Raw genomic sequence first — 10,532 nt, 5'->3', positions numbered from 1 at the left:
ACCGGAATCACCATCTGCTGCGGCACCTCAACCATGGCATCGACAATCGTGAGTACACCTTCAAACAATCCTCTCTCGAGCAATACCGCTCCTCTTTATCAAACGGTCCCTCAAAGCGAGGATGACTTGCTTCCACGCCAAAAAGGGATGAGTTCACAGATGTTTCAGTGAAGGACCTAATATTCCGGATCCCGAACTACATCCTGAAGGGTGGAAGGTGCCTGTGGGTGGATATTTTTAACGTGGGGTGACCGTTGCACACCAGCCACCACACGGGCTTGACCGAGCGAGGTCTTGGTCCAGGGGCAAGGGTTAACCAGGACGACTGGAGACCTGCTCTGCTGCATGGACCCAGTGTGCACATATCGCACAGTGTGGGCTGGTCCGTGCTGCCCCTGGGCCCTCGCCTCTTCTGGGCTCCAGACTGTAGCCTCTCCTGGGCCCCAATCACGTCGCTCGTGTGCCCCTCCGACAGTGCGGCGCTCCCTCAGTACCGCCCCTCCGACAGCGCAGTACGGCGCTCCCACAGTACCACCCCTCCGACAGTGCGGCGCTCCCTCAGTACTGCCCCTCCGACAGTGCGGCGCTCCCTCAGTACTGCCCCTCCGACAGTGCGGCACTCCCTCAGTACTGCCCCTCCGACAGTGCGGCACTCCCTCAGTACTGCCCCTCTGACAGTGCGGCACTCCCTCAGTACTGCCCCTCCGACAGTGCGGCGCTCCCTCAGTACTGCCCCTCCGACAGTGCGGCACTCCCTCAGTACTGCCCCTCCGACAGTGCGGCACTCCCTCAGTACTGCCCCTCCGACAGTGCGGCGCTCCCTCAGTACTGCCCCTCCGACAGTGCGGCACTCCCTCAGTACTGCCCCTCCGACAGTGCGGCACTCCCTCAGTACTGCCCCTCCGACAGTGCGGCACTCCCTCAGTACTGCCCCTCTGACAGTGCGGCACTCCCTCAGTACTGCCCCTCCGACAGTGCGGAATGTGTGCAATGTCGTCGAGTGCCCTGGTTTCAAGGATTGTTGACGGTGGGAGAGTGTCTCACTGTACAGGTGACATTGACCTGTCGATGAGCAAACTCCAATGTTTGATCATGTGAGGCACATTCCTGTCATTTTTTTGATTGAATTCATCTCAATTTATTGTCATAAATCGACCCCCAGCTGTACCCAGATTAGTCAGGGCCGTGAGATTAACGCTCGCTATAAATGTCCGGAAGCTTGACCGTTGCATTGATGCGTGTGAGAGACTGTCTGTCACGCAATATACCCCTCTCCCTCATGCATCATCATCACAGGCAGTCCCTCGGAATCGAGGAAGACTTGCTTCCACTCTAAACACGAGTCCTCAGGTGGCTGAACAGTCCAATACGGGAACCACAGTCCCTGTCACAGGTGGGACAGACAGTGGTTGAGGGAAGGGGAGGGTGGGACTGGTTTGCCGCACGCTCCTTCCGCTGCCTGCGCTTGGTCTCTGCACGCTCTCGGCGACGAGACTCGAGGTGCTCAGCGCCCTCCCGGATGCACTTCCTCCACTTAGGGCGGACTGGTCTTTGGCCAGGGACTCCCAGGTGTCGGTGGGGGATGTTGCACTTTATCAGGGAGGCTTTGAGGGTGGTCCCTTGTAACGTTTCCTCTGCCCACCTTTGGCCCGTTTGCCGTGAAGGAGTTCCGAGTAGAGCGCTTGCTCTGGGAGTCTCGTGTCGGGGGGACATGCGGACAACGTGGCCCTGCCCAGCGGAGCTGGTCGAGTGTGGTCAGTGCTTCGATGCTGGGGATGTTGGGCCTGGTCGAGGACGCTAACGTTGGTGCGTCTGTCCTCCCGGGGGATTTGCAGGATCTTGCGGAGACATCGTTGGTGGTATTTCTCCAGCGACTTGAGGTGTCTACTGTACATGGTCCATGTCTCTGAGCCATACAGGAGGGCGGGTATCACTGCAACCCTGTAGACCATGAGCTTGGTGGTGGATTTGAGGGCCTCTCTCGTGCACTTACTCGCTGACTCTCACTCTGTCTCTGCTTAATTTGTAGTGTTGCGATGAACTCAAGCCCGGCGATTTGATTGAGATATTCCGGACTGGCTACAGACACTGGGCCCTGTACGTGGGCAATGGATACGTGATCCACCTGGCACCTCCAAGTGAGTACCTGGCCCCCAAACTCCCACCACAACCTGCTATCCCAACGTGTCGCCCCTCACAGTACAGCTCCCTGCTTTAACAATGTTCGCTGCTAACAGGCGCTCTGTTATAACACCGCTTCCCATTCCCTGGCGTCAGGCTCGGACGTGAAACAATCAGATGCTGATATCCGCCCTCCACACACCTCGATGTCAGCCGTGGCTCAGTGGGCAGCACTCTCGCCGGTGAGTCAGAAGGTTGTGGGTTCAAGTCCCACTCCAGGGACCTGAGCACAAAAATCCAGGCTGGTACTCCCAGTGCAGTACTGAGGGAGAGCCGCACTGTCGGAGGGGCAGTGCTGAGGGAGCGCCGTACTGTCGGAGGGGCAGTGCTGAGGGAGCACCGTACTGTGCTGTCGGAGGGGCAGTACTGAGGGAGTGCCGCACTGCGCTGTCGGAGGGGCAGTACTGAGGGAGCGCCGCACTGTCGGAGGGACAGTGCTGAGGGAGCGCCGTACTGTCGGAGGGGCAGTGCTGAGGGAGCACCGTACTGTGCTGTCGGAGGGACAGTACTGAGGGAGTGCCGCACTGCGCTGTCGGAGGGGCAGTACTGAGGGAGTGCCGCACTGCGCTGTCGGAGGGGCAGTACTGAGGGAGCGCCGCACTGTCGGAGGGGCAGTACTGAGGGAGCGCCGCACTGTCGGAGGGGCAGTGCTGAGGGAGCGCCGCACTGTCGGAGGGGCAGTGCTGAGGGAGGTGCCCCGTGAAGCTCCCTGGTGTCCCTGACCAGGGATCCTGTTCCCGGGCCCCTCCCCACCCCTCTGTCAGCGGGAGACTAGGTGAGGTCACAAGAATCAAAGTGCTTTGTGCTCGTGTTTGGAATACCACATCGCCAGAAACCCGCCCTTCAGACTGACTCCCGGAGCAGACTATCCTGTTCACACAGCATTCTGTCCTCCGCAGAGAGAGAGACACCTTGTTAAAATATGACTTTCACCGAGCTCCCTCCCACTCCTAATGCATTCTACTCTCGGTCCTTCTCTCACCCCCTCCCCCACACACACAGTCTACAGACCCTCTCATCTCCTCTCTCCACTCCCCTCCTCTCTCCCTTTTCTCCCCCTACACCTCAATCAGGTCACCCCTCAATCCTCGACACTCCGGGTACAACGAGCTGAGCCTGTGGGACGTGTGCTCACAGATTGAGGCCATTTCTCCCCGGGGTCCTCCCCCTGATGGCTGCACCCTGTGGGTAACTGTGACCTCTCCCCCCTCCCCCTCCCCCTCCCTACACCCCTCCCCTCCCTCCTCTCCCCCTCCCTCCTCCCCCTCCCCCTCTCCCTCCTCCCCTCTCCCCTCCCCTCCCTCCTCCCTCTCCCCCCTCCCCCTCCCCCTTCCCTTCCCCCCCTCACCCCACCCCTCCCCTCCTCTCCCCCTTCCTCCCCTCCTCTCCCCCCTTCCTCCCCTCCTCTCCCCCTCCCCTCCCCCCTACACCCCTCCCCTCCTCTTCCCCTTCCTCCCCTCCTCCCCCTCCCTTCCCCCCTACACTCCTCCCCTCCTACACCCCTCCCCTCCCCTCCTACACCCCTCCTCTCCCCCTTCCTCCCCTCCCCTCCCCCCTACACCCCTCCCCTCCTCTTCCCCTTCCTCCCCTCCTCCCCCCTCCCTTCCCCCCTACACCCCTCCCCTGCCCTCCTCTCCCCCTCCCCTCCTCCCACCTCCCCTCCCCCTCCTCTCCTCTCCCCCTTCCTCCCCCCTCCCTTCCCCCCTACACCCCTCCCCTGCCCTCCTCTCCCCCTCCCCTCCCCCCTACACCCCTCCTCTCCCCCTTCCTCCCCTCCTCTCCCCCTCCCCTACCCCCCTCTCCCCCTCCCCTCCCCCTACCCCTCTCCTTTCACCCTTCTTCCTCCCCTTCCCTATCCCCTCCTACACCCCTCCCCTCCCCCCCTACCCCTCTCCTCTCCCCCTTCCTCCCCACAGCGGGACCTGTGGGTCCTTGTGCATGAAACACAAAAGGTTAGTATGCAGGTACAGCAAGTGATCAGGAAGGCCAATGGTATCTTGGCCTTTATTGCAAAGGGGATGGAGTATAAAAGCAGGGAAGTCTTGCTACAGTTATACAGGGTATTGGTGAGGCCACACCTGGAGTACTGCGTGCAGTTTTGGTTTCCATATTTACGAAAGGATATAACTTGCTTTGGAGGCAGTTCAGAGAAGGTTCACTCGGTTGATTCCGGGGGTGAGGGGGTTGACTTCTGAGGAAAGGTTGAGGAGGTTGGGCCTCTACTCATTGGAATTCAGAAGAATGAGAGGTGATCTTATCGAAACGTATCAGATTACGAGGGGGCTTGACAAGGTGGATGCAGAGAGGATGTTTCCACTGATGGGGGAGACTAGAACTAGGGGGCATGGTCTTAGAATAAGGGGCCGCCCATTTAAAACTGAGATGAGGAGGAATTTCTTCTCTCAGAGGGTTGTAAATCTGTGGAATTCTCTGCCCCAGAGAGCTGTGGGGGCTGGGTCATTGAATATATTTAAGACAGAGATAGACAGTTTCTGAACCGATAAGGGGATAAGGGGGCGGGCAGGGAAGTGGAGCTGAGTCCATGATCGGATCAGCCGCGATCGTATTAAATGGCGGAGCAGGTTCGAGGGGCCGAATGGCCGACTCCTGCTCCTGTTTCTGATGTTCTTGTGTCTTCCCCCTGAAGGCTGCACCCTGTGGTTAATGTTGTGATACCTTGCCCCTCTCCTCCCTCCCCTCCCTGATTCCCCTCCCTCCAGGTGAGGTCTGTGATGCCGGGGCGGCCAGCCTGATGTCGGTCTTCGCCGAGAAGGCGCTCATCCTGAAGCAGCCGCTGTCCGCGGTGGTGGGCGGCCACCGTTACCAGGTCAACAACAAGTTCGACAGGCGCCTCGCGGTGCGGCCCGCCCACGAGATCGTCAAGGAGGCGGAGCGGCTGGTGGGACAGGAGGTCTGCTACAGCGTCACCTCGTCGAACTGCGAGCACTTTGTGACGGACCTGCGCTACGGAGTGGCCATGTCGGCCCAGGTCAGCCCCTCCCGCTCTCGCGCAGCGCCACGCCCGTCTCCGTCCGCTGCACCCACCCCCCCCCCCACCTCCCCCTCACACCAGACGCCCCAAAAAACCCGGGGCTGCTCTTTGCCTCACGGGTTCTGTGCTTAAGAACGCATTGCTGTACAGCGCCATTAAGAGCTAGTTCAACAACACGTTACCGGCTCATCCACTGGGCTCACGACTGCATACCTCATCGTCGTCGTCACGGGCAGTCCCTCGGAACCGAGGAAGACTTGCTTCCACTCTCGACACGAGTCCTTCGGTGGCTGAACAGCCCAATACGAGAGCCACAGTCCCTGTCACAGGTGGGACAGACAGTGGTTGAGGGAAGGGGAGGGTGGGACAGGTTTGCCGCACGCTCCTTCCGCTGCCTGCGCTTGGTCTCTGCACGCTCTCGGCGACGAGACTCGAGGTGCTCAGCGCCCTCCCGGATGCACTCCCTCCACTTAGGGGCGGACTGGTCTTTGGGCCCAGGGACTCCCAGGTGTCGATGGGGGATGTTGCACTTTATCAGGGAGGCTTTGAGGGTGGTCCCCTGTAACGTTTCCTCTGCCCCACCTTTGGCCCGTTTGCCGTGAAGGAGTTCCGAGTAGAGCGCTTGCTTTGGGGAGTCTCGTGTCTGGGGGGCATGCAGACAATGTGGCCCTGCCCAGCGGAGCTGGTCGAGTGTGGTCAGTGCTTCGATGCTGGGGATGTTGGGCCCGGTCGAGGACGCTAACGTTGGTGGCTCAACGTTAGATTACCCAGGCCCAACTGGCCAGTGTTTTATTGAGTCTGGTGCACATCACGTACGGTAGCATAGTGGCTATGTGACTGCACTAATGATCCAGAGACCCGAGTTTGAATCCCACCACGGCACCTGGGGCAATTTAAAATTCAGTTAATTAAATAAATGTGGAATTAAAAAGCTCGTGTCAGTAATAGTGACCATATGAAATTACCGGATTGTTGTAAATACCCCTCTGGTTCACTAATGTCCCTTTAGGGAAGGAAATCTGCCACCCTTACCTGGTCTGGCTGATATGTGACTCCAGACCCACAGCAATGTGGTTGACTCATAACTGTCCTGAATGTAACCGCGGAGGAGAGGCAGGCAGTCGAGATGAACGACCCCCTTGGGCAGGCCCCTGAGGAGGCCCTCCGCACAGAGTGCCCAAAGATCAGGAGCGTGGGACTGAAGTGCAAGCAGAATTTGAGGAGTGGCCCCTTCGAATATTGGAAGAGGGGGCTGCAATCTCATACACGTGGAACACGGACTCCTCCAGGCCGCAGAAATTGCAGGCGGCCTGGGAGCCTGTGAACCGACTTTAAAAACCGATTGCACGGGACTGCTCCGTGCACCACCCTCCAGGCCAAGTCCCCAATAAATAGAGGGAGGACTCCCACGTTGGGGGCACTCCATCGGGGACCCCCGCCTCCTCCGGACGGCAAGATGGTGCACCAGGGCGTGTCCGGATGGTTAAGTGGAGAGTGCGCAAGAACAAGCCCGTACAGGAATCCCCTCCGCGCAGAACAACAGATCTATAAACCCGGGAGTGTGTGATGGGACAGTGTAGAGGGAGCTTTACTCTGTATCTAACCCCCTGGGAGTGTTTGATGGGACAGTGTAGAGGGAGCTTTACTCTGTATCTAACCCCGTGCTGTACCTGGCGCTGGGTTGATGATTTGACTGGGTATTTAATCATTGCGACTACCTGGTCTATTTTTTTTCCACCACCTGACGTTGAGCCCTCGTTGTCTCCCCAGGTGGATGATGCGATCTTCGCAACGAAGGTTGCCTGCGGGGCCATTGCTGCGGGGGCTTTTGTTGGCCTCTTCCTCCAGGCAGTGAAGAAACGGGATAAACATCAGGAGTGACAAGGATCGTGGGGGGGGGGGGGGCGCAGGGGCCCTCATCAGTCGCGCTGATGACCCTCGACCCCCACACATTTGAATTGGTTCTAAAGCCCAGGGGCGCGGGAGGGAGGGAGTGAGGTAAGTGATGTCGAGGGCGTTGTCTGTGTGGCACGATCGGAGATGGGAGACGGAGAGACCGTACTGATTAAAGCCCAGATGTATTTAAACCGGCTTTTTCCTCTCCGCGAGAGACCCACGATTTACTCCCCTTATCTCCCTACTCCCTTCGGTAAATCACGCTCTCTCTCTCTCTCTCTCGACTTTCAATAAAAGGTGCACGGTGTTTTCAATCGCGTTCCGTGATCTCTCCTCACTTGCCTTGTGAACTCTGCTCCGATCTCTCTCTCTCTCTCTCTCTCTCTAGCTATCCCACTTGGCAGGCAGCGGAATCCGTGGGTGGTCCTCCCCAAGCCGCCAGCTATTCGACCACGTGGGGCGGCGCGGGACGCCACAGCCCATCACGGTAACGCGCCGTCCACTGCAGTCGTTGGATTCTACACCCCTCCGCGCCCATCCCCGAGTCTTCACGGTATCACGCTCCCCCTCTACCGCCCCCCCCCCCCTTTCCGTACACCAGTCCTGGACTCTGGGGCCCGGTAGCGCCTGCTGCAATCCCCCGGCCTCCCCTCCCCTCCCCTCCCAGCCTCGGCCTGGCTGAGGTCAGCTTTCTCTGTACTGACCAACAAATTAGGCGTGGACCCTCGCGGGACCCTTAAGACTCAGTACCTCATGATGCATTCACCCCTCCCCCCCGCCCACCCACCATCCTGTGCCTTGAGGGTGGACAAGGGAGGCCTAGGGACATAAGAAATAGGAGCAGGAGTCGGCCATACGGCCCCTCGAACCTGCTCCGCCATTTAATACGATCGTGGCTGATCCGATCATGGACCCAGCTCCACTTCCCTGACCGCCCCCTTATCCCCTTATCGGTTAAGAAACTGTCTATCTCTGTCTTAAATATATTCAATGTCCCAGCCACCACAGCTCTCTGAGGCAGCGAATTCCACAGATTTACAACCCTCTGAGAGAAGAAATTCCTCCTCATCTCAGTTTTAAATGGGCGGCCCCTTATTCTAAGACCATGCCCCCTAGTTCTAGTCTCCCCCATCAGTGGAAACATCCTCTCTGCATCCACCTTGTCGAGCCCCCCTCATAATCTTATACATTTCGATAAGATCACCTCTCATTCTTCTGAATTCCAATGAGTAGAGGCCCAACCTCCTCAACCTTTCCTCATAAGTCAACCCCCTCATCCCTGGAATCAACCGAGTGAACCTTCTCTGAACTGCCTCTAAAGCAAGTATAGCCTTTCGTAAATATGGAAACCAAAACTGCACGCAGTACTCCAGGTGTGGCCTCACCAATACCCTGTATAACTGGAGCAAGACTTCCCTGCTTTTATACTCCATCCCCTTTGCAATAAAGGCCAAGATACCATTGGCCTTCCTGATCACTTGCTGTACCTGCATACTATCCTTTTGTGTTTCATGCACAAGTAACCCCCAGGTCCCACTGTACTGCGGCACTTTGTAATCTTTCTCCATTTAAATAATAACTTGCTCTTTGATTTTTTTTCTGCCAAAGTGCATGACCTCACACTTGCATTGTGCTGTTGCCTGGGTGGGGGAGGGCAGGATGTGGGGGTCATGAGCTAGAACCTCTCAATTTCCTCCCCCCCCCGATCGCCTTGTACCCAGAGGCACCGAGTCCAGCTATGGCCAGGACTGCTATTTGGCGAGATATTCGATCACAGGGAGCATCACCCGACTCTGCCCACGGCAGCCCTGCTGGAGTCCTGATCACCCCCCCCCCCCCGAACCCGTCCCTCCCGCCATGAGGGGGCGCCGATGCTCCCGACCCCTGGCCTGAGCGATGGCGGCTACCTCGGCAGGGACTAGGGAGGAGGGGCCGGGCGGGGAGATAGGGGCGCACCCACGGGCGATCGCGCCGTCCGCGAAGCCTTGAGGGTGCCCCGGGGACACGCTGACAGCCATCGCTGTTTTAAGGGGTGGCGGGGAGGAGGGTGAGGTCAGAGAGGTCAGTGTTTGGGGCAAGGGCCCTCTCTGTACCCCGCCCATGCTCCGTGCCCCGGATGGCCAGCGCTGAGATTAACGAGCTCCCCACAACGCCCTCCCAGCCTCTCTCCTTCCGACCGCCGTCGCGTTATCTTTTACCACGCGACTTTCATCCGATTTCCAACGTTTGAACAGCGGACAACTTGAAAAGCAACCTGGGCGGGGGACCAACAAATCCCAGAGATCGACCTTTCCCGCCCCCTCGCCCCCCAATCGCCTTGTTCCCAGAGGTAGCTGAGGCCAGCTGTGGTCAGGACCACCACCGCTATTCACTGAGCTATTCGGCTACAGGCGGCATCGCCGACCCCACCCACGGCAGGAATTAACCGGAATTAACAGTCGCATTTTTGTAACGAGGCGAAATAAAGATTTCTGTTTCACATCCCGACTGCTTCTTCGCATCGTAACGTTGCACATGACGGGTAGTGACCACGTTCAGTCCTGGGCCCCCCGCCCCTCGGGGAGGGGATATATCGGCCTCGGAGGGGCAGTGGGGCAGATTCACCAGAACCATACCCCGGGGCTTCGAGGGTTAAATCCCGAGGGCAGGTCGCACACACACAGACTGGGCCTGTGTTCCCTCGAGTGGGGAAGGTTAAGGGGCGATCTCATCGAGGGGTTTGAGAGGGTTAAAGGGTTCGATGGGGGAGATCGAGAGAGAAAGTGTTCCCTCTGGTGGGTCAGTCCAGAACAAGGGGGCGTCACCTTACCCTTAGAGCCCGGCCGTTCAGGGTGATGTCAGGGAGCACTTCTTCACACAAAGGGCCCTGGGAATCGGGAACTCTCTCCCCCAAAACGCTGTCGAGGTCGGGGGGTCAATTGGAAAGGTCAAAACTGGGATGGAGAGATTTTTGTTGGGTCAGGGTATTAAGGGTTACGGAACCAAGGCGGGTAGATGGGGTTAAAATACAGATCAGCCGCGACCTGACTGACTTGTGGAGCAGGCTCGAGGGGCTGAATGGCCTCCTCCTGTTCCTAATGTAACAGGCTCGAGGGTCTGAATGGCCACCTCCTGTTCCTAATGTAACAGGCTCGAGGGGCTGAATGGCCACCTCCTGTTCCTAATGTAACAGGCTCGAGGGGCTGAATGGCCTCCTTCTGTTCCTAATGTAACAGGCTCGAGGGGCTGAATGGCCTCCTCCTGTTCCTAATGTAACAGGCTCGAGGGGCTGAATGGCCTCCTCCTGTTCCTAATGTAACAGGCTCGAGGGGCTGAATGGCCTCCTCCTGTTCCTAATGTAACAGGCTCGGGGGCTGAATGGCCTCCTCCTGTTCCTAATGTAACAGCCTCGAGGGGCTGAATGGCTGCCTCCTGTTCCTAATGTAACAGGCTCGAGGGGCTGAATGGCCTCCTCCTGTTCCTA

The 10,532-nt window shown here is 58.4% G+C and overlaps 1 protein-coding gene across 1 annotated transcript in view; it reads left to right on the top strand.

Moving 5' to 3' along the window:
- Positions 1–9,553, top strand: part of LOC139239419 (phospholipase A and acyltransferase 3-like) — a 14,475-nt gene extending 4,922 nt beyond the window's left edge. Inside the window, exons 2-5 of the mRNA XM_070868139.1 lie at positions 1–48; positions 2,030–2,138; positions 4,902–5,170; positions 6,944–9,553. The exon at positions 1–48 is cut by the window's left edge and continues 36 nt beyond it. Coding sequence (XP_070724240.1) covers positions 34–48; positions 2,030–2,138; positions 4,902–5,170; positions 6,944–7,054 — 504 coding nt within the window. The 5' untranslated portion in view covers positions 1–33 and the 3' untranslated portion in view covers positions 7,055–9,553. The remainder of the gene's footprint in view (positions 49–2,029; positions 2,139–4,901; positions 5,171–6,943) is intronic.
- Positions 9,554–10,532: the final 979 nt, after the last annotated feature.

Source organism: Pristiophorus japonicus, chromosome 27 (genome assembly GCF_044704955.1).
Source record: "Pristiophorus japonicus isolate sPriJap1 chromosome 27, sPriJap1.hap1, whole genome shotgun sequence".
Lineage (NCBI taxonomy): Eukaryota > Metazoa > Chordata > Chondrichthyes > Pristiophoridae > Pristiophorus > Pristiophorus japonicus.
Note: the sequence above shows the minus strand (reverse complement) of the source record. Positions and strands in the feature narration are given on the sequence as shown.